The following is a 24958-nucleotide window of genomic DNA, read 5'->3' on the forward strand; positions in this document are numbered from 1 at the left end:
ACCAATAAGCCTAACAGTCCAACACATTCAGATTCTTTAAGAATCCTGTGGTTGTATGACCTGAATTAATACATACAAGAAAGTAACAGTAAGCAGCCTGAATGGGACAAGATATGAATAATAAGATGGTAAACTGCTAATACCAACTCTTCCATCAAGTCCCAACAATACTCTATATGCAGAGCTGGTGGTGCCTCTGATAAAAAGAGGTGTCCTGCTTCATCCTGATGTTGTCACCTTGAAGATGCCAACTTCTGAAGATGCTACCAGCACCACACCACAATGTCCTCCTACCTGATAATGTTGCCCAGGCTCAGGCTGCCTGTCACCACCACGACCTGCCGTCTAGTCTTCTTCTTCTCCAGGTTCTCTGACAGTGAGTCCCACGCTGTGCAGTGCACCTGCAGACAGTGCAGTGCGCGCTGAAAGTGGGTGGAGGCAGAGCCAAATTGTGATAGGCGGGGACTGGGAGGTGGCGGGGCGGCGGCCTGGCTGGAGGAGAGGAGGCTCAGAAGGCCGGGTGACGTCACTGGTTGCTAGATGCTAAGCGGCCTCCCAGTGCTCCCCGCAGAGAGAGAGAGAGAGCGCCGCAGCCACAGGACAGAGGCAGAGAGAGCAGCGCCACCGCCGCAGCCAGGACACAGAGGACAGATGGTCAGTAACAGTAAGGCGGTTCTGCGAACTGCCAAATGTTTAGTAACCGGTTCTGTAGAATCGGTGAGAACCGGCTGAATCCCACCACTGGTTATATGTTGCTCCTCCCATATCTGTAAGGGAAAGCCTCAATTTCTCCCAATACTCCCCTGGCCTTCCAGTGAGAAGAAACATTTTCTCTGGAGTGGAAATGTTTTATGCAGTGAGTCCTTCATAGACGGGATGGGGAATCAAAGTAATCTAAGATAATTAGGATGAACCCGTGTACTGGAGTCATGGATCAGATAACCAATGAGACCATTGATGTTATAGCAGAGCTGACAGCAGAAGTGTCTCCATCACCTAAGGTGGTGTCACAGAACTGCATGGCTGCTGACTATCTCTCGGAAGCTCAAGGTGGAGTCTACAATCTGGTGTCACATAGAGAGTGTTGTACATTTATTTTATATCATGAGGATCTCAGAAGGAGATATCTACACAAGGTAAAGGAGTTCCAACTGTCACCTGGGTGGGAGGAAGTGGGATCCGTTGTCTTGGATGGGTTTAGTTGGAACTTGGTTGAGTAATATGGGGGGGGGGGGGTTTCCTTCCTAAGCCATTAGTACCTTCTATCCTTTTGATAATAATTTTATACATTGCTGTTGTTTTTTCTTTCGCTGCCAGAGTTGATTTTGATGGTTCAATTCACATATTTAGGCGTGAAGATTATTTAACCACTTCAGCCCTGGAAGATTTTGCCCCTGCGTTACTTTAAAGGGCAATTGCGCAGTCGTGCGACGCTGTACCCAAATAAAGAATGACGTCCTTTTTTTCCCACAAATTGAGCTTTATTTCAGTGGTATTTGATCACCTGTGCGATTTTTTTTTTTTTTTTTGCGCTATAAACAAAAAAAATAGCAACGATTCTAAAAAAAAAAAAAAACAATATTTTTCACATTCTGCTATATGACATTCTCAAAAAAAAATGTAAAAATCAAACTTTTTTAACATTTTAGGCCAATTTGTTTTCTGCTACATATTTTTGGTAAAAAAAAAATAGCAATAAGCGTATTTTGATTGGTTTTCGCAAAAGTTATCGCTTCTACTAACTACGGGTAAGATTTATGTCATTTTTATTGTTGTTGTTTTTTTTTTTTACTAGTAAGGGCAGCAATCTGCGATTTTTTTGCAGGACTGTGACATTGCGGCGGACAGATCGGACCCCTGACTGCCATTTTTGAAACTTTTGGGGGGACCAGTGACATTACTACAGTAATCAGTGCTATACATATGTACTATCACTGTACTAATGACACTGGCAGGGAAGGGGTTAATCCAGGGGTTATCAAAGGGTTAAATGTGTACCTAAGGGAGTGATTCTAACTGTGGGGAGGGGGGTGGCTTCTAAAATGACCATAGAGACCTGCCATCCTATATAGAAGGATCACAGGGGCTCTATGATCATCCCAGGGAGAAGAACGGTCATCTGTGTTTACAACAGCTGACCGTTCTTTTCTCTCAGCGGGGAATGATTGCGGGTGTCAGGCGGCAATCGGAGCTGCCTGACACAGGCATCGGCTTCCCTGCTGACGAGGGGGGGGGGGCAGGAGTGGTTAAAACTCCCAACTTTTTTTTTTTATTCTCTGAAAGCAGAGACCCTGGAGAATAAAATGGTTGTAGTTGCCATTTTTTCTATCATAGGATATTAGCGCAGCTGTTTATCAAATGCATATTTTCTATAAAAACAATAGTAAACTTAGTTTTAGGGCACACAAACACAATATATTTGCAGGTAAGTAGTCTGAATGACTACCTATAGCGCGTGCTTTAAAATAATTACAATATATATTGAAAGTGAATATAATAAATTTCATAAAATTGATATTAGTGACAAATATAATAAGTGCAGATGATAAACCCTATTTCATATAACATTGATAAATGTGAAAAGTCCAATAAATATGCAGTATAAAGTGAGTCCTTTGTGCAAACGGTGCCAATTTCCAAACAAAAAGTGCAAGTGCTCAGCGCGATGATTGCTCAATCCACTCAGTAATAATCCTTATAGTTATAATGTCACCGTGACAGAGGTAAGATTCAATCACTTACCAGATGTTGAGGGTCATGTATGCCTTATAGCACCATTCAATCGAGCTTGAATAGCCGTCCAGGCTGAAATGGGCTCTCCTTATGGCTTGCTCCAGGGGGATGAGATGATGGGATCCCCCTCTGTCTCCTCTCCCCTCGTGCCAAAAAGGATATAGGAAAAAAGGAGCTCCAGATAGTGTGATATCTTCAATTAAGTTTATTCCCAATTGGGCAAAAAAATATACAGGACTATGTGCAAATAAAAGCAAAAAAACATATAATAAAGACCGGGGTTTGTTTCCCCCGAGTGCAGCCCTAATGCGGCCGCTTGTGACCGTGTGTTCAGCGCAAGCCGATAGCATGGAAGCAAGCGGGAGAACTTCCGGCTTGCGTTCCATCTACGTCACACGTCACCACGCTGTGCGTTTCAATCTTACGTGTTTCGTCACATCCGGTGACGTCTTCGGAGGAAACAAACCCCCGTCTTTATTTTTGTTTGGAAATTGGCACTGTTTGCACAAAGGACTCACTTTATACTGCATATTTATTGGACTTTTCACATTTATCAATGTTATATGAAATAGAGTTTATCATCTGCAATTATTATATTTGTCACTAATATCAATTTTATGAAATTTATTATATTCACTTTTAATATATATTGTAATTATTTTAAAGCATTCAGACTACTTACCTGCAAACATCTTTTTTTATTTCTATAGCAGCTGCTACAAATACACAAATTTTAAAAATATTTTTTATTCACAAAAAACTATTTTTATTTATTAAATTCATCACTATTTATTCACATATTTATAAAATAAACACGTGGCGCGGGGCATATACACTAGTATATTCCTTACATAAAACATAATTTATTACCCAATTTCATTGATGAAATATAAAATATGAGGTTTGTGTCTTGTATATAGATACCAAACATGTCAAACTCTAAAAATTGGATGGACTTGTGAAATGGTGACAAACTTCAATACCAAAAATGTCCCATAGGTGACGCTCTAAAATCCTTTACAGGTCATCAGTATAAAAAGTTATCCATGAATGATGTCCCTAGAGTTATTCCTCTCACTCTGGTGTGTGCAGCGATATGTAAGATGTGTCGTGTGATTGTTGTTTTCCTACATAACCGCACCCAACACTGGCATTTCGTATCTGTACACAGGAACTGGGTGCCTTAAAATGTATTTTGTGGTTTGTTTGTTTGTTTGTTTTATATTTACAGTGTGTTATTTTTTTTTTTACTTTTTTTTTCACTTTTATTTTTTTTAATGAAATAAGGGGTTATAGCTCCCACCCCCCTTCCATGTGATAGCATATTGCTTTTCACGGGTCCTCTTTCAGGAGGAATCAAAGTTTTTAGACTTCTAATGTCAACTGAGGACCTCAAAAAAGATGGTCAAGCACAAATCCTGCTTTATCAGCTCCTTCCCCGGCCACATCAACAGGGGAATGACCACTCTGAACCCAGAAATGACAAAATCTTGCACCTTCCATGTTCATTCACTAGAGTGGAGATCAGAGATTGGATGTTTGCTGATCTCCTTCTGCTCTTCCCATTGACACCCACCATGCCATGTCTTGGGCTTGCAGGAGGAGCAGCGGAGCCCAGTATACATGGTGGGGGTTGTGTACCTTCAGTGTGGCTGAATCACTTCCACCAGGAAGCCGACAGTTGGTGTAACAAATGTATACAAGCTCCCTGGTGCTATAACTATAAGGCCGTGCTGCTGCTGATGTAAACCTTCCATTGGCCGGAGTGAAAGGGTTACACTAATGTACATCTGCCAAATCTGTATCTGAGGAGACCATAAAAGCAGCATTAGAAAGAAATGTGAGCATGGCTTCAGTCAGGCGATGGTCCTGGTGGTCATGGTCTTGTTCTCCTTCAGGTCCTCTAACCTTGTAGATGGTGACATGGACTTGTTGTGTGGGAATGAGCAGGAGGGGCTCTGGGTTATCTTCTACCCAATGAGTTTCTTATGGATAAAAGATGAAAGTGTCTTCTGGGAATTTACAGGGATTTGGATGTTTAGAGGGTTACATAAGTGGGCGGGGCTGGTATTAATGAGGGGCGTGTCATATGGTAATCAGTTTCTTAGCATAGATGATATAAATGGTATAAATATATCCTTGAAATGTAAACAATCTATCTCTTGTCTTCTGTTGGTAAAGTGTCACATATATATGATTAATAAAGTTGGATTATATTTTCACCGCACAATACTGTGGTCTGGGTTCTTCTACAACACATCCACCCAAAAATGTAATGATGTCACAGTTCCGAATCACTTACATGAATGGGAATCCCTGGCCATGTAAGCAAAATGGCGGGTATAGTTAAAAAGAAAAATGGTGTGGGGTTCTCCCCTTTTTATATACCAGGCCCTTTGAGTTTGGTGTGGATTATAATTAAATACCCCATTCTAAAAGGTATAAAAAAAAGCATGAAGTCCCCCTAAAAATCCATACCAGACCCTTAATCTGAGCATGTAGCCTGGTTGTATCATCAGAAGCCAACTCCTTGCTTAGGCCCTGAAGAAGTGGGATGCAATTCCTGTGACACGCGTTGGCTCGGTGTATACATTTATGCTCTCTATACACATTTTTTAAAATCCTCTATGAAGAGTTGTATTATTCTGGTCACTGGGAGCTCCTCCCTTCACCCAACTGCTCATGTGTATGGAGGTCATTGTACATGACCCAGGACCGGCCTCTCTGCTCCCTATTTACAATCACTGGATTGATCCTTTATCTGCACTTCCTCTTCTTCGTCTTTGATCAGCACTGCGGGTGTAGTGACTGCTGCCATGACCACCGACAAAGAGGACATGACTGCTTCCATAGCACCTCCACACACCAACCAGGAAGGAAATAAGGAGGATGACGCCTTTATTTTATATCACACCAGATAGGCTTACCGTTGGCCAAAACCAATAACACAGCAGCACTAAAGACACAGCAGGGACAGTGGGGGGGGGGGGGGATTGGGTGTGCTGAAGCGCCACTAAAAATCTTTCAGTACCCCCATATTCAAAGTCAGTTTTTAAATATCCAATTTTTTGTGTATCACTCCCCCCCCAAAAAAAGGAGTATTGCAGATAGCAGGCAGGGGACTCTCTCACATGCTGGGGGATACAGCGTCTCAGAACCGCAGATCCCAATGTTATGTTTATTGTTCTGGCTGCAGGGACCCCGGTGGATTGATATCTCCCTGTGCTTAACCACCCGCCCCCCATAAGAAGTCCTATGATGTCTTCGGGTTTAGGTGGTTATACCTGGATGGTGATTGCAACTGCAGTCCTCACCGTGATATCCGAATGATCAGTCAGAGATTCTTTTTTTTGTAGTCAAAATATCCGCTCATCCTTTACTGACTACGAGGAGATACAGCCGTATAAGCATTCAACGCGTTTCATCCATCTGCCATGATTAAGGCCTAACCACCGAAACTCGTTGGATTTTTATTCATCTGTATCTTTCCATGGTCAGTAAAGGATATGCGGATATGATACAGGGAATTCCTACAGGGCAAAGATGGCAAACTGTGCCGGCCCACCCCCTCTCACCGGTGTAGATGGGGGATGGGACAAATAGTGCTGTACAGTTTGTAATGTTTGTGACTGAAACAACACCCCCTGCCCCAAAGCACCCACCCCCCATGTTGAGGGCATGTGGCCTGGTATGGTTCAGGAGGGGGGTCACTCACTCGCCCCCCACCCCCATCCTGGCCAGCCAGGCTGTGTTCTCGGATAAGGGTCTGGTATGGATTCTAGGGGGGGCCCCATGCCGTTTTTTAATTTTTTTATTTTTACCTGTGTTGCAGGGAGCCAACAATACATTTCAGCCGTGAGCAAGTTTAGCCACTTGCCAACTGCCATCAGTATATTTACTGCGGCAGTCAGCTGCTCCTGGGCAAATGGATGTAGTACTACATTGCTCGCCCAGGAGCCTGTAGGGGGCAAGCACGCGCCGCCGGAGGTGCGCTCCCACCCCGCTTGTTCACTGCCATCCCCGCGCGAGTGACCGGCGGCTCCGATGTCTGCCGGCCACTCGCGATCCCGCTCAGGAGAGGGAGAAAGGCAGACGGTTGATGAAAACACAGCCGTCTGTCATTCTCCCTGATGTAAAGGCAGAGACTATACGATCCTGCTATGTAGGATCGTATGTCTCTGTGGTTACATCACTAGCCTTGCCCCCCCCCCCCCACAGTTAGAAACACGCCCCTAGGGATACATTTAACCCACTGATCACCAATAAATTAACCCCTTCCCTGCCAGTGTCATTTTGACAGTAACAGTGCATATTTATAGCACTGATTACTGTAGTAATGCCATTGGTACCCCCAAAAGTGTCAAAAATGTCAGTCAAGGGTCCGATCTGTCTGCCGCAATGTGGCAGTCCCACAAAAAAAATTGCAGATCGCCGCCATAACATATAACATAAATCTTTCCCGTAGTTAGTAAACACAATAACTTTTGCGCAAACCAATCAATATATGCTTATTGCGATTAAATATGTAGCAGAAAACAAATTGGCCTAAAATTAAAAAAAAAATAATTTTTATATTTTGGGGGGGGGGGGGATTTCATTTAACCGGTTGCCGACCGCCGCACGACTATATACTGCGGCGGTCAGCCCCGGCCAGGCAGAGTGACGTATCGGTACGTCACTCGCCTGTCACTGACTTGCGAGCCTATAGCGAGCGGGCGCGCGCCCGCCGAGGCGCGCGCCCGCCGCGGCTCGTTCACAGGCAAGTCAGTGCGTGTGACCGGCGGACTCGATGTCCGCCGGCCACACTACGATCGCTCCTGTGAAGGGAGAAAGACAGAGCAGCTTGTGTAAACAAGCTGCCTGTCAGTTCTCCCTGTGTAAAAGTAAAGATCTGACCGTTCTACTATGTAGAACGGTTGATCTTTGCTTTTACACCAATAGCAATGTCCCTACACAGTAGAAAGCACGCCCCTAGGACACACTTAACCCCTCCCTTCCCAATAAAGTTAACCCCTTCCCTGCCAGTGTCATTTTTGCAGTAACAGTGCATATGTATAGCACTGATTACTGCAGTAATGTCACTGGTAACCCCAAAAGTGTCAAAAATGTCAGTCAAGGGTCCGATCTGTCCGCCGCAATGTCGCAGTACCGAAAAAAAAATCGCAGATCGCCGCCATTACGCGTTAAAAAAAAAAACACCAAAAATGACAAAAATCTTTCTCTTTGTTAGTAAACGCGATAACTTTTGCGCAAACCAATCAAAATACGCTTTTTGCGATTTTTTTTACCAAACATAGGTAGCATAAAACAAATTGGCCGAAAAATGTTAAAAAATTTTGATTTTTACTTTTTTTTTTGGGGAATTTCATATAAAAAAATGTGAAAAATATTGTTATTTTTGCAAAATTTACGCTCTTTTTTTGTTTATAGCGCGTGATCAAAAAATCGCACAGGTGATCAAATACCACCAAAAGAAAGCTCTGTTTGTGGGAAAAAAAGGACGTCAAATTCGTTTAGGTACAGCGTCGCACGACCGCGCAATTGTCCGTTAAAGTCACGCAGTAAAAAATCGCAAAAAAACCCCTGGTCCTTTAGCAGCCAAATCCTCCGGGGCTTAAGTGGTTAAAGAAATGTGAATAATATTGTTATTTTTTCAAAATTGTCGCTCTTTTTTTGTTTATAGCGCAAAGAATAAAAATCGCGTGATCAAATACCACCAAAAGAAAGCTCTGTTTATGGGGAAAAAAAGGACGTCAATTTTGTTTGGGTACAGCGTTGCATGACCGCGCAATTGTCCATTAAAGTCACGCAGTGCCGAATCGCAAAATAGGCCCTGGTCTTTGAGCAGCCAAATCCTCCGGGGCTTAAGTAATTAAATAACATTTTTTCCTTTAGAAATGTCAGTATTGCTGCAGCAGGCTCCATACATTGTACAGATGCCCCACTTTACAGGCACATTCAGTGGACCCCCCCAGGCACAATATTTAAAGGAATTTTTCATTTTTATTGTTTCACTTTAAGCATTATTAAAATTACTGCTCCTGTAAAAACGATCATTCAGAAACATTTTTTTTTTGCATTGATTCATGTCCCCCAGGGCAGTACCCAGGTTCCCATACACTTTTTTGGGCCAATAATTGCATTTAAGCCTTTAAATTTAGGACTTTAATTTTTTCATGTTTGTGTCCCATAGACTTTAATGGAGTTCACATGTTCGCTAGAACATTTCCCCTGTTCGAGATGTTCTGTGCGAACCAAACAGGGGGGTGTTCGGCCCATCACTATTACTGGGTATCTCATTGTTTTCATTCCTTTGTCACTGAACACAGCTCTGTGTTGTTTACACTCACAGAGCTGTGTTCTGTGAGGCTCAGAACTGATCACCGGGTGCCAGCGGTCAATCACTGGCTGGGACCCGGTTATCGGCATGTGCTGTGTCGCATCGGGCGAGCCCCCAATCTGATATACAGAATCACATATACAGGTATATACATGATACCACACAGAGCGGCTACCCTGTAGCAGTAAAGCTACATGAGGCGGTCAGTAAGCAGGTAATGTTTTTCACCAAAGACACATAGCAGGATACATCCCGGCCTACATTTATGATGGAGTCTGATTTTATTTGATATGTTTCATAACAGAAAGAAGAAAATACAATATGTTTCCAAAAATGTTTTTTTTTTTATATGTATCTAATACAAAAAATAGCAGTGGTGATCAAATACCACCAAAAGAAAGATCTATTTATGGGATAAAAATGACATAAATGTTATTTGGGTATAGTGTTGCATGACTGAGCAATTATCAGTTAAAGTAGCACAGTGCTGAATAGCAAAAAAAACTGCTCTAGTCATGAAGAGGGTAAAACTTTTCCATAGATTTCAGTTATCTGTGATGTTTCTCAATGCTGCAGTTTTTATGAGCTCCACAAGGTGGTAATCTCATTTATACAGAGACAGGAAGTCTCTATTAAAGACAGGAAGTAATGAAAAGTACAGATAGGAAGTGAGGTACAGACAGGAAGTGAGGTGAGGTACACACGGAAAGTGAGGTGAGGTACACACAAGAAGTGAGGTGAGGTACACACAGGAAGTGAGGTAGGGCACAAACAGGAAATGAGAGAAGGTACAAGCAGGAAGTGAGGTAAGGTGCAGACAAGAAATAATATATATATATATATATATATATATATATATATATATATATATATATATATATATATATATATATATATATATTTTATCCTGTAATTGTTACCTTGTACTCCTGTAATTTTCTTAATTTTCCTAACTGTTGTTACATGTACCAAGCAATGAGACTTATTGTTGAAATTGTTAAATTAAAATTCCAATAAAAATTTAAAGTTAAAAAAAAAAAAAAAGAAATTAGGTAAGGCACAAGCAGGAAGTGAGATAAGGTGCATACAGGAAGTGAAGTGAGGTACAGACAGGAAGTGAAGTGAGGTACAGACAGGAAGTGAAGTGAGGTACAGACAGGAAGTGAAGTGAGGTACAGACAGGATCTCCATGTGGGAGGAATTATAGAGAAGACGTTGCTGGAAGTATCAGCGGAGGAGGTAATGAGATTGTATTTTATCATATCTCCCATCACTCTCCCTTGTAGGACTCCATATTTCTCTGTCCCTCTTTTGGGTCTGATGTACACACAGACATATGAACATACAATATAACGCCACAAAGTCTTCATATCGCTCTCAGATATCAGATTATTTCATGTACTGAAGTGAAAACACTGATATAAAAGAAAAGTAATGGTGAAATAAAACATAAGTGGGTGTAACTGATCACATTGTCACCAAACGTCACCCCCAAATAAAAGTTTTCCCTGTAAGGGTCCGGTCACACCAGGAACTGCACGTTTCTCATGAATTTCCACATGTGCGTTTACATGCGTTCTCAGTGCGTTTTTTAGCATTGGGAAGGACAGGGGATCAAAGGAGACAAACTTGTGTTTTGTCCCCAGAGTCACATTGCGTTGCAGTTCCTCGCATGTACATGCATTTAAGATTTCTGATTTTTGGGGATTTATTAAAAAATTTGACAGATCTCCATACTGCTTCAAAAGTTTGCCTATATTAGGTAGAGTAATTCTAGGAATAGAAACAAAACATTGTCTGCATACGCTTCAACTTTATGTTCCTCTTCACCTCTTCTAAATCCCCTGATATCTATGCAATTTCTGATAGTTTCTAGAAAAGGGCTCCAATGTCAGACTGAGCAATACTGGAGACCGAGGACATCCCTGTCTCGTGTCGTTTCTCAGCTCAAAAGCCTGTGACAGAGTTCCATTTATCTTAACCATTGCCGTAGGACTTCTATATAACATTTTATTCCACTGAATTATTCTCGCTCCAATGCCTAGGTCTTCCAATGTTACCATCATAAAACTCCAATCCACTCTGTCAAAAGCTTTGTCTGCATCTACCGACAGGAGGAGAACTGGTAGACCTTCCTTTTTCACTTTTTGAGTAAGTAACAAGGTTCTTAGCCCATTATCTCTCCCCTCTCTCCCTGGTACAAATCTCACTTCATCCACATGTATCCACTCTGACATTAGACCCCTCAGCCTTGTGGCTAATATTTTTGCGTATAATTTTACATCAACGTGTAATAATGATATTGGTCTATGACTAGAACGTTGCGTGGGGTCTTTGTCCTCCTTGGGTATTACAGTAATATGAGCTAGGACTGCCTCTTTTCCCATCTCCCCACCGTCCCTCAGTGAGTTCCAGTATGTCTCTAATTTGGGGATAAGTTTATCTTTACATTTTTTATAATAAGCTGCTGAAAAACCATCCGACCCCGGGCTCCTTCCTATAACTAAATCTTTTACTGCTATTAAGATTTCCTCCTGGGAGATATCTCTTTCTAAATTCCAACAGTTCTGTCTCTTTTAATTTAGGTAAATTAGATTCTTTTAAATATTTCTTTATCTTAGCCTTTTATTCTGAGTCATTAACTCTTTCCCTCTCCGGTCTTATAACTCACTGTAGAACTTCTGGAACTCCTCCGCTATTTATTTTGTTGAGTATAGTAATTCACCTGTCTTATTTGTAATCCCCTCTATATATCCCCTAGATTTCTTTTTCTTTATTAAATTTGCAAGATGTTTCCCTGGTTTATTTCTCCACTGATTTATTTCTTTATTTGCTCTATTAAAGATTCCCCTTACTTCCTGCTCCCTTAGTGTATTTAACTCGTCTCTTTTTAACACTAACAACTGTTGAATTTCCTTTTCATTCTCTTTCTTATGTCTTTGTTCCAGCTCAAAAAGTTCTTATAAAATTGTATTGATCTCCTTCAACCTCTTTTTCTTTTCATAGGCTCCAATTGATATTATCACCCCTCTAATATAAGCTTTGTGTGCATCCCATATCATGGCCATAGATACCTCCTGAGATGTATTTATCTTAAAATAAAACTCTAGATCAGTGGTTCTCAACTCCTGTCCTCAGGGCACACGAACAGGCCAGATTTTACATATTACCTTGGGGAGATGCAGACTAGAATACTGCAATCAATGAGCAGCAAATTATTTTACCTGTGATGGATTTCAGTTATCTTGCAAACCTGGCCTGTTAGTGGGTCCTGAGGACCGGAGATGAGAAACACTGCCCTAGATCTTCTCTAATTTTCTCTTCAATTTCTTGTTCTTGTATTAATGAGTCATTTAATCTCCAGTTATTTATTCTCTCTACTGCCTCTGTCATCTTTATTTCTACCGTTACCGGAGCCTGATCTGACAAAGTTATTGATTCAATTGAGTTCTCGCCCATCAATTCCAATAACCTATGTTCCACCAACACATAATCCAGTCTCGAGTAAGTACCATGTGCGGGGGAGTAAAAAGAGTAATCCGTATCTCTGGGATGTTGAATTCTCCGAATATTGACCAGCTGACGCTTTTTAATTTTTTTTTTAATTGTTCTACTCTGCTCCTCCCCACATGGGACAACACATCGGGCTGTAAATTCATAACAAAATTGAAGTCACCTGCAACTATTGACATACCATCTTTAACCGCTTTACGACCACCCGCCGCAGTTATACAGGCAGCGGCTCCTGGGCAAACCGACGTAGCTATAAGTCGGTCGCGAGCAGGAGGCTAAGGGGCGAGCGCACGCTGCCAGCGGCGCACTCCTACCCCTGCTCATCAGCGGGGAAGCCAATGCAGCAGGCAGGCGGCTCTGATTGCCACCTGACACCCGCGATCTCTCCCCGCTGAGAGAGAAGAATGGTCAGCTGTTGTAAAAACAGCTGACCGTTCTTCTCCCTGAAATGATCATAGAGCCCATGTGATCTTTCTATATAGGATCACATGTCTCTATGGTTATTTCAGAAGCCATGCCCCCCCACAGTTAGAATCACTCCCCTAGGCTCACAATTAACCCCTTGATCACACACAGGGTTAACCCCTTCCCTGCCAATAGCATTATTACAGAAACAGTGCATATTTTTAGCACTGATTACTGTAGTAATGTAACTGGTACCCCCAAAAGTGTCAAACATATCAGTAAGGGGTCCGATCAATCTGTCTGCCGCAATGTTGCAGTCCCGCAAAAAAAAAAAAAAAAATCGCAGATCGCCGCCATTACTAGTAAACAAAAATAATAAAAATGGCATAAATCTTTCCCGTAGTTAGTAGACGCAATAACTTTTGCGAAAACCAATCAAAATATGCTTATTGCGATTTTCTTTACCATAAATATGTATCAGAAAACAAATTGGCCGAAAAAGTTAAAAAAATTTCATTTTTAATTTTTTTTTTTGGGAATGTTATTTAGCAGAATGTGAAAAATATATATATATATATTTTTTTCAAAATTGTCTCTCTTTTTTTGATTATAGTGCAAAAAATAAAAAAACAAAATTGCAGAGGTGATCAAATACCACCAAAAGAAAGCTCTATTTGTGGGGAAAAAAGGACATCAATTTTATTTCAATTATCCATTAAAGTAACGCTGCGCCGAATCGCAAAATATGGCCTGGTCATTAAGGGGGAAAATCTTCCGATCAGAAGTGGTTAAAAAAAAACCTGCCACCTAAAAAACATCACATTGTCCCCTATGTGATGAAAGGGAAGAAAAACAAAAATTACAAATATTTTTATTTATTTTTTGCAAAAAAATTGGTTACACCCAAGCACATAACCCCCCCCCCCCCCCTGAAGAAATTTTGAGGCCCTCCACCTCCATATATATGCTCATAGAAACGTAAGTGCATGGGTCGGGGCACCTACGCGTGAAAATATTGATTGCGATACACATGTTGCCATGCACACGGGAGTGAAAGCATTAATTCTAGCACCAGACCTCCTCCATAACACTAAACTGATACATGTAGGGGGCTTTTTAAGCATTGTGGTCGGTAATTGGGTGCGCTAAAACAACAGTGATAAAGACCCAAATCAATGGGATGACAAAATCAATAAACATCAATTATAAATCATGAATAGAAAATAAATCTTCATAAACTAGTGACACTCGTGTGGTTCATAGTGGTATATCAACATAAACAAAAAGTTCATAAGTGTCCATAAATGAAGTGATGAATGAAACTGAAAACTGAAAACAATGTGCTTCCAAATCCAAAGTGTAAATCCACCACCAAGTGAAATTCCTCCTTACCAGACGGAAGAAGTAAGATGCCAAAACATAACAAATGTGCTGAAAACAAAATGGAAATCCCACAGTGCTCCAAATCGCCTTGTGAAAACACCTGAATTGGTCTCTTACCAGATAGCAATCAAAAAACGCTTGTGAATTGCTCCCAGAGAACACTATCTTCTCCTCCTCCTTCACATTCAAGAATGTCTCCAATATGCCAAGCTGCCGGTCACTCTGTGTGATCTGATATGGAGAAGATCCCATGCTGTCCCTATGGTGGCCGTGTGTTCAGGATGGAGAAGCTGTTCAGCCTGCTGGAACCGTAAGCATTGCCTATAGAAAATATAGGGGACTGAAGTTTGTTGCCATTTCACAGGCACACACAAATTTAAGGTTTGGCAAATTAGGTATCCATTTACTCAGCGCAACCTCTTTTATATTTTACCAAAATGTGGGTAATTTATTGCATATGTTTACCCTAATGTTCACGTTAGGTTAAATTTTTCCTATACCTTTAAGGTAATATCGGGTGACTTAAATTTGAACTACCACTATTTTATTCTCTAGGGAGTCTGCTTTCAGAAAATATATAATTTTTGGGGGTTTTACATAATTTTCAAGGCAAAAATGATTTTTAAACGTGTGCAAAAACTGCAAAAAAGGGGTCAGGCAGCAAAAAGGTTAAAGAGAACCCCAACTGGAGGAATGTCAGTCCTCAAAACACACTTCACACTTGGTAAGCTCAGAGCTCTTGTAGTTGTGCTGTGTGAATAGTCTATGGAGATGAATAATAGCTGGACAGAGGAAGAAGATATCAAGGACATTCTTTCTTCACCAGATGGAATCCCTGAGACTTTCAGTAGAACCAAATGTAACACAAAGTAGCCAGCTGAAATTAAATGCTACTGTTAAATGCATCCCATAAACAGCAGCAAGTCAGTGTTGAAGGCCTACAGCAGCTTAGAAAGTTACTTTCTTACTGAACAGAGACTTCTCCCTGGCTGGTGTCCCAACCACAGACCTGCCTGCAAAGCTGTCATCCATGAGAGGAGATGAAACATGGAAAGGAGGCATTGATCATGGGAGAGGAAGTTTGGATAAGGTGAGCATAGCTGGAGCCCCAAAGCCTGGCATATGGTGTATCATGTCAGAAGAACCTGGAATGGACTCTCCCACTGAGGCTTAAGAGGCTTGGCAAGATGCCATTCGATCCCATCCTAGTCTCGGATACTGAGGCAGTGTTGGTCATGTATTAGCTCAGGCAAGGAAGAAAACACTTGGGAACATGGCTCAGTTAGTGAATGATGAAAATGCATTACATGTTCAGTCAAAGCTTCATAAAAAAAAAAAAATAGATGAGAATCATGAGGAAAACAATTCAGTCACTGATACTTATCTGAAAAAAATAAAAATAAAAAAGGTATAATATGTACAGGCCTTCTAGGTGTGTGTCTGATGGACATAAGCACTACAGTTAGTGCATCCAATCATTACATTCCAGTTTGTTCACAGATTTTAGTTTATTTTTTTTCTAAAGTCACATTTTATCTTTTCACGTCTTCCCTAGCTTGTGGGATGACATTGGATCTGTGAAACTAATGGGACACCCACAAATCCTTTATTATTCCTCCTTCTTCCAGAGTTTCCTCTCTGCAGCTGAAGCTTATGAATCCTCTAGTGATACTTAGCACAACATTTACTGTATAATCTTTGTCACATTCAAAGCATTAAAATGGCTTCCTTCCAGTGTGAACCCTCTGGTGTCTGATAAGGTTTGACTTCACTGTAAAAGCTTTGCCACATTCAGAACACTGATATGGCTTCTCTCCAGTGTGAATCCTCTGGTGACTGATAAGCTCTGACTTCTGTATAAAAGCTTTGCCACATTCAGAACATTGATATGACTTCTCTCCAGTGTGAATCATCTGGTGTGTGATAAGATGTGACTTCTGTGTAAAAGCTTTGCCACATTCAATACACTGATATGACTTCTCTCCAGTGTGAATCCTCTGGTGTGTGATAAGATCTGACTTCTGTATAAAAGCTTTGCCACATTCAGAACATTGATATGACTTCTCTCCAGTGTGAATCCTCTGGTGACTGATAAGCTCTGACTTCTGTATAAAAGCTTTGTCACATTCAGAACATTGATATGACTTCTCTCCAGTGTGAATCATCTGGTGTGTGATAAGATGTGACTTCTGTATAAAAGCTTTGCCACATTCAGAACACTGGTATGGCTTCTCTCCAGTGTGAATCATCTGGTGTCTGATAAGATCTGACTTCTGTGTAAAAGCTTTGTCACATTCAGAACATTGATGATATGGCTTCTCTCCAGTGTGAAACCTCTTGTGAGTGATAAGATGTGACTTCCTTGTAAAAGCTTTGTCACATTCAGAACATTGATATGGCTTCTCTCCAGTGTGAATCATCTGGTGTCTGATAAGATCTGACTTCTGTGTAAAAGCTTTGCCACATTCAGAACATTGATATGACTTCTCTCCAGTGTGATTCCTCTGGTGTGTGATAAGATGTGACTTCTGTGTAAAAGCTTTGTCACATTCAGAACACTGATAGGACTTCTCTCCAGTGTGAATCCTCTTGTGTCTGATAAGATTTGACTTCATTGTAAAAGCTTTGCCACATTCAGAACACTGATATGACTTCTCTCCAGTGTGAACCTTCTGGTGTGTTATACCTTTTGCCTCCATTGTAAAACCTTTATCACATTCCAAACAAGAAATATCTTCTGAAATGACTTCTCATATATACATGGGTTGGACTTTACAGTAAAGACATTGTCACTTCCAGAGCACTAAAATTACTTCTCGTTTGTTGTCCTCTGAGGTTGGATCAATGTTGAAGAGCATTCAAAACATTCATGACATTTAGAACACGGATAGCTCTTGTGTCCTGTGTGAATCTTCCAGTGAACTGCAATAAAGACATTCAGTCACTTATAACATCCATATGGCTTGCTTCTCATGTAACTTTGTTGTATTGTTGTAACAAGACAAGCATGACCAAAAACTTGGTTCATCAATCCATCTGTGCAGAAAAAAACAGAAGTCAGAATTCTATAAAAAGGGTTAAAAAAAGTTGCTTCCATTTTTAACATTTATTATTAACTGCTTCCCGCTGGGCCTATTGTAATATGATGGCCAAACAGGTGCCCCATTGTTACATAGTTACATAGTTAGTGAGGTTGAAAAAAGACATCAGTCCATCCAGTTAAACCTGTGTGTTTGTTTGCTGCTAACCGAACATTGTATACCCGTGTATGTTGTTCTTAAGGTGCCCATCTAATCGTTTTTTGAAACTATCGATGCTACCTGCTAATGCCACTGCTTGTGGAAAAGAATTCCACATCCTTACCGCTCTGACAGTAAAGATTCCCTTACGTAGTTTAAGGTTAAACCATTTTTTTCTAGTTTTAGTGAGTGGCCCCGTGTTTTACTGTATTCCCTTTCTCTGAAAAGTTTGTTCCTTATGCTATGGTCACCAGTACAGTATTTGTACATCAATATCATATCCCCTCTCAAGCGTCTCTTCTCCAGAGAGAATAAGTTCAATGCTTGTAGTCTTTCCTCATAGCTGATGTCCAACATTCCCCTAATTATTTTTGTTGTCCTTCTCTGGATTCTCTCCAGTTCCAGCACATCCTTTCTGAGGACCGGTGCCCAGAACTGGACGGCACTATCTGATAAACTGTGTAACTCACTACACTCTCCCTGAAGGAATGTGGAATTGTGTGTACGGCGAGATAGAAGTTAGTTAGGTAGGGAGAGTGTTAGATTAATAAGCAGGCTTGACGGTGGCGCAAGTGAGAGACTGTGGGTTTGAATCCCTTGGCCAGCAGGTGATTGATTTTAATTATGGATATTAATTAAAACCTATTAAATTAATAATGGATGTGGGAACTCGAAGTCCCCGCGAAGAAGCCCATTTGCTCGCTATTCTGCGAACAGGCAGTGTTCGAGTCGAACTTAGGTTCGTCTCAAACACGAAGCTCATCACTATACACCGATTTGGGTTCTTTTTACCAAAGAAATGTAGCAGAATATATTTTGGCCTAAAATTAAGATGAAAGGTTATTTATTTGCAAAATTTTATAACAGAAACGAAGAAGGTGAATGTGTTAAAGATAAAGGGTTTTCAGAGATCACCTAAATACAGAGTAGAAGATAGACAGATTGAGGTAGAGAGTTCCAGAGGATGGGAGAGGCTCTGGAGAAGTCCTGGAGGTGAGTAGAGTAGGAGGTATTGTGAGGAGTGAAGAGAATGGTTTGGTTGGTATTTTGAGACAAGGTTGGTGATGTAGATGGGGGAAGAGTTGTGGAGGGCTTTGTAAGATGTAAGTATTTTGAATTTTTAATAGTAAGAGATCAAACAAAAGAGTTGCCCTGGCATTATTGCACCTCCAACAGGTAGGAAAGGTTGTGGGAAAAATGTTGTGCAAAAGAGGGGAATGTATACCATCTGGTCAAAGGTTATATCTGGACTTCTGGACACTGCTGGAAAAGGAGGATTTGTGAGTAAAGAATAGGATACGATCTCTTTCTGTCTGGGTGAATGTGTGACCCAAATCTCCTCCCATTTCAGAAGGGATAAAGTTGTGAAATCTCCATTTTGATTGGTAAGGAAGTGATGGGATATGGAAATTGTGTGACCTGTTGGCCGACTTATCTTTATTCCGGCATCATGGAAGAATGCATTGTCATCTGACCCGTCTGTAACGCTCATTAATAAAGGTTTCATCAATAAATGCATAATCTTTTGCCAAACGCAACACATATATATTCGTTGCAGTTTTGAAATGGTTTACCGGGATTATGGCTGAAGACTGCAATTCTATTTCTCATAAAAGCAATCTGAGCAGTAGCTGCTGGATCACTTTTAGAAGCAGTGAGAGGGGGGGTGTCCCCTCCCCCTCCCCCACTCCTGCTTCTCACCAGTGTTTCTCGGGCCTTCTGTTCTTACCAGTCAGCCTGGGAAATGATCCGACAGTTCGCACAGCTGGTCACAGAGGTGAGAAGAAACCAGATCGTCTCTAATCACCTCTACAATCTAGGAGGACCGGAGTGACATCATGACATCACTTCCAGTCTAGGGCCGAGGTAACCAGGTTTGTTTTTTTTCTTTTTTTTTAAAGCAAAAGATCACTTTTTTTTTTTGATCTTTTGCTTTCAAAGGTAGACCCCAGTTCTCTCCATAAAGAAGACTTGTCATCCCTTATTTCTGTTAAAAGGGATGTTTACATTTCTTGTACTAGGAATAAAGGTGAAAAAAAAATAAAGGGACATTGTAAAGAAAAAAAGGTCAATAAAAATTTTAATAAATATGAAAAAAAAAAGGCTTGCTAGCAGAAGTGAACACATTCTTAAGTCACGCACACATACTGTATGTAAATGGTGTTTGCAACACACGTGAGGTATCATTGTGAACATTAGAGCGAGAGCAAGAATTCTAGCACTGGACCTCCTCTATAAACTGGCTTCTCACCCCTCCCCCATACACAGCCCTTCTCACCCCTCCCCCATACACAGACCTCCCCAGCTTCTCACCCCTCCCCCATACACAGCCCTCCCTGTCTTCTTACCCCTCCCCCATACACAGCCCTCCCTGTCTTCTTACCCCTCCCCCATACACATTCCTCCAGATCGAACCAGCGACCCACTTTCACCTAGCAGCAAGAGGGTCGCTGGTTCGATTCCCAACCACGACACTACCTGCCTGGAGTTTGCATGTTCTCCCTGTGCCTGCCTGGGTTTCCTCTGGGTACTCCGGTTTCCTCCCACACTCCAAAGACATGCTGGTAGGTTAAATGGATCCTGTTCAAAAATATTGTCCCTACTGTGTATGTATGTGAGTTAGGGACCTTAGATTGTAAGCTCCTTTAGGGCAGGGACTGATGTGAATGTGCAATGTATATGTAAAGCGCTGCGTAAATTGACAGCGCTATATAAGTACCTGAAATAAATAAATAAATAAATATTACACCCTTTCCCTTTCACATTCCTCCTCACACACAAAGGTCTTACAATATGCCTGGATAAAATGGTAAAAAGGCGCTGGTAACCCTGGATGTTATTATTAAATGAAAAATAATAATAGTAAAGTGCTAATTCTGTTGTGCAAATGTAGCAAAAAAATATATATATATAAAATACAGAGTGCTAGCTCTTGTTTCTATTGTGAAAAATAACGCTTTAAGTATTTGAAATTATTCAAAACAAAATAAAAGTGTTAATTTTCATAAACAAAATCACTGGTCTCTCCTAAACCCGGAAGTTGAGAGTAATAGTAACGTCACCTCCTATCGCATTGGAACGCACGCCGGACCGCTGCCACGCTACAAGGGTGAACTAGGAAGGATATCGGAGAGTATCAGGAGACTGCAGATCCTGCACCCCCGATCCCACTACTACCCATAGCAACCGATGGGCATTGCCCTGTGCCAGGTGGGCCCAACAATAAGTAAGCAGCCATTTTTATGTTTTGATGTAATATAAAATAAATACAGTATTACACTATTTTTATCTTCTTATCTGTCTCCCTGCATATGGGCTTAATATACACCCAGGTGAGGTAACTAATGGAGGAGTGAGGAGAAGGAGTATATTATTATTTCTTCCAAATCATCCTTTTGTTGGAAACCATAAAAATAATCAAGGTGGAGTGAAGGTGAGCCTATGGTGTGATCCACCTAAGGAAATAGGATCACAGGCATTTGAGGTCTGTGTGACCTACCAGGATCTGGTAAGAGGCATCGATTACCACCCTTATTCACCGGAGCCCCTGATCCATAGGAAATCAATTCCTACACTATTTAGCATGAACTGTCTGGATCACAGCCCACTATTCAAGCACTTTTCAAGCACTATATTTATATTTATACAATTGTTTGTCAATTTATTTATTCACAGAGCAATATATTTATATTTTTAATATTGGAACTTTTTGAAGATATAATAAGTGTATTTGCTATTAACAAGCACCTTAATGGTAACTTATTGCACTGTCCGGCACTTTATGGATTTTCTTGTATTGCACAGAACACTTTCTTCTCACTAGTAGTGTTGAGCGAACACGGACTGTATTATTCGTGTTCGTACCGAATAATTGGATTTTTTGTACCCGAACATGGACACGGACACTTTACTGTATGTTCGGGTAAAAATCCGTGTTCGGTCGTTTTATTTCCGGGTTTTGCATGCTTTGGCGCTCTTTTCATGGCGGGCTTTCAACAGCCAATCAACAATCGTTTAACTGGTGTGCCTTAAGCCATCCCAGCCATGCCTGCAAATGTCTCAGTAGCTGTGATTGGCCGTCTGAAGCATGTGACCAAGTCTTTATAAGTTCGAGGCAGCCGCAGCGGCGTCATTATGCTGCTTAGATTCAGGGACAGAGAGCACACATCAACGTGCTGGCTGCTGATTAGGGAAAGATAGGCAGGAAAAAACCATTTGTGTCCGGATAGAATTGAGGGACAGGTCGGAGTGTTTAGGCAGGGCGAGTTGTAGGCATTTTAGGGATAGAGTCTGCTGAATTATATAGGGTCAGTGTCTTCTACAAACTACAATCGATATTGCTGTGTGGGGGGTGGGGTGAATCTGCACTCAATCCTGATCTACGATCTCTTCTCAATCCTGTTAGGGACAGAGTCTGCTGAATTTTAGGGAAACTGTGTTCTACAAACTACAATCGATATTGCTGTGTGGGGGGTGGGGTGAATCTGCACTCAATCCTGATCTACGATCTCTTCTCAATCCTGTTAGGGACAGAGTCTGCTGAATTTTAGGGAAACTGTGTTCTACAAACTACAATCGATATTGCTGTGTGGGGGGTGGGGTGAATCTGCACTCAATCCTGATCTACGATCTCTTCTCAATCCTGTTAGGGACAGAGTCTGCTGAATTTTAGGGAAACTGTGTTCTACAAACTACAATCGATATTGCTGTGTGGTGTGGGATTGGAGATAGGCAGGTGTCAGTGATCCACATCCATTTTTCTGTGTGTGAGCTGCAGTGAACACAATCTTTTTGGGCTGCAGTGAACACAATCTTTTTGGGCTGCAGTGAACACAATCTTTTTGGGCTGCAGTGAACACAATCTTTTTGGGCTGCAGTGAACACAATCTTTTTGGGCTGCAGTGAACACAATCTTTTTGGGGTGCAGTGAACAAAATCTTTTTGGGGTGCAGTGAACACAATCCTTTTTGGTGTGCAGTGAACACAATCTTTGTGGGGTGCAGTGAACAAAATCCTTTGTGGGGTGCAGTGAACACAATCTTTTTGGGGTGCAGTGAACAAAATCCTTTTTGGGGTGCAGTGAACAACATCCTTTTTGGGGTGCAGTGAACACAATCTTTTTGGGGTGCAGTGAACAAAATCCTTTGTGGGGTGCAGTGAACACAATCTTTTTGGGGTGCAGTGAACACAATCTTTTTGGGGTGGAGTGAACAACATCCTTTTTGGGGTGCAGTGAACAAAATCCTTTTTGGGGTGCAGTGAACAAAATCATTTTTGGGGTGCAGTGAACACAATCTTTTTGGGGTGCAGTGAACACAATCTTTGTGGGGTGCAGTGAACACAATCTTTTTGGGGTGGAGTGAACAACATCCTTTTTGGGGTGCAGTGAACAACATCCTTTTTGGGGTGCAGTGAACACAATCTTTTTGGGGTGCAGTGAACACAATCTTTGTGGGGTACAGTGAACAGAATCTTTGTGGGGTGCAGTGAACAAAATCTTTGGGGGGTACAGTGAACACAATCTTTGTGAGGTGCAGTGAACACAATCTTTGTGGGGTGCAGTGAACACAATCATTGTGGGGTGCAGTGAACTCAATCTTTGTGGGGTACAGTGAACACAATCTCATACTGAAGGTTTGAGGGTGCTGCCTGTTCCATACTCCCCCTACTCCTCATCTAGCCTTTTAGGGGTACAAACAATAGTAATTGGGGCCTAGTGTGGTTGTGTACGTGTGATATACATACACTTTTTTGGGATCATATTTTCTATTCCGCTATTTAATCAAAAACCTTTGGGGATCAGTTAAATTGGGGGATAGTCTGTGTTGGTACGTGTGAGAGAGATCCACCTTTCCAAGTTGTTGGGGTTCATCTCATACTTCTGAAGGTTTGAGGGTGCTGCCTGTTCCATACTCCCCCCTACTCCTAGCCTTTTAGGGGTACAAACAATAGTAATTGGGGCCTAGTGTGGTTGTGTACGTGTGATATACATACACTTTTTTGGGATCATATTTTCTATTCCGCTATTTAATCAAAAACCTCTGGGGATCAGTTAAATTGGGGGATAGTCTGTGTTGGTACGTGTGAGAGAGATCCACCTTTCCAAGTTGTTGGGGTTCATCTCATACTTCTGAAGGTTTGAGGGTGCTGCCTGTTCCATACTCCCCCTACTCCTAGCCTTTTAGGGGTACAAACAATAGTAATTGGGGCCTAGTGTGGTTGTGTACGTGTGATATACATACACTTTTTTGGGATCATATTTTCTATTCCGCTATTTAATCAAAAACCTCTGGGGATCAGTTAAATTGGGGGATAGTCTGTGTTGGTACGTGTGAGAGAGATCCACCTTTCCAAGTTGTTGGGGTTCATCTCATACTTCTGAAGGTTTGAGGGTGCTGCCTGTTCCATACTCCCCCTACTCCTAGCCTTTTAGGGGTACAAACAATAGTAATTGGGGCCTAGTGTGGTTGTGTACGTGTGATATACATACACTTTTTTGGGATCATATTTTCTATTCCGCTATTTAATCAAAAACCTTTGGGGATCAGTTAAATTGGGGGATAGTCTGTGTTGGTACGTGTGAGAGAGATCCACCTTTCCAAGTTGTTGGGGTTCATCTCATACTTCTGAAGGTTTGAGGGTGCTGCCTGTTCCATACTCCCCCTACTCCTAGCCTTTTAGGGGTACAAACAATAGTAATTGGGGCCTAGTGTGGTTGTGTACGTGTGATATACATACACTTTTTTGGGATCATATTTTCTATTCCGCTATTTAATCAAAAACCTCTGGGGATCAGTTAAATTGGGGGATAGTCTGTGTTGGTACGTGTGAGAGAGATCCACCTTTCCAAGTTGTTGGGGTTCATCTCATACTTCTGAAGGTTTGAGGGTGCTGCCTGTTCCATACTCCCCCCTACTCCTAGCCTTTTAGGGGTACAAACAATAGTAATTGGGGCCTAGTGTGGTTGTGTACGTGTGATATACATACACTTTTTTGGGATCATATTTTCTATTCCGCTATTTAATCAAAAACCTTTGGGGATCAGTTAAATTGGGGGATAGTCTGTGTTGGTACGTGTGAGAGAGATCCACCTTTCCAAGTTGTTGGGGTTCATCTCATACTTCTGAAGGTTTGAGGGTGCTGCCTGTTCCATACCCCCCCTACTCCTCATCTAGCCTTTTAGGGGTACAAACAATAGTAATTGGGGCCTAGTGTGGTTGTGTACGTGCGAGATACATACACTTTTTTTGATCATATTTCCTATTCCGCTATTCAATAAAAACCTTTGAGGATCAATTGAATTGCGGGATAGTCTGTGTCGGTACGTGTGAGAGAGATCCACCTT

The 24958-nt window shown here is 41.5% G+C and overlaps 2 protein-coding genes across 2 annotated transcripts in view; one reads left to right on the forward strand and one right to left on the reverse strand.

Moving 5' to 3' along the window:
- The window catches only part of LOC309548372 (uncharacterized protein), a gene marked incomplete at both ends in the record, with an annotated part of 1605927 nt that overhangs the window by 1255346 nt on the left and 325623 nt on the right, over nt 1-24958 (forward strand).
- On the reverse strand, nt 16090-17120 carry LOC309547872 (uncharacterized protein; the record flags this gene model as incomplete). Its single annotated transcript, XM_082247874.1, has 1 exon — nt 16090-17120. Exon 1 carries the CDS (start codon nt 17071-17073, stop codon nt 16090-16092), a length of 984 nt encoding a protein of 327 aa, XP_082104000.1. The 5' UTR covers nt 17074-17120.

This window comes from Pelophylax lessonae, assembly GCF_965119305.1.
Source record: "Pelophylax lessonae genome assembly, chromosome: 2".
NCBI classification, from domain to species: Eukaryota; Metazoa; Chordata; class Amphibia; order Anura; family Ranidae; genus Pelophylax; species Pelophylax lessonae.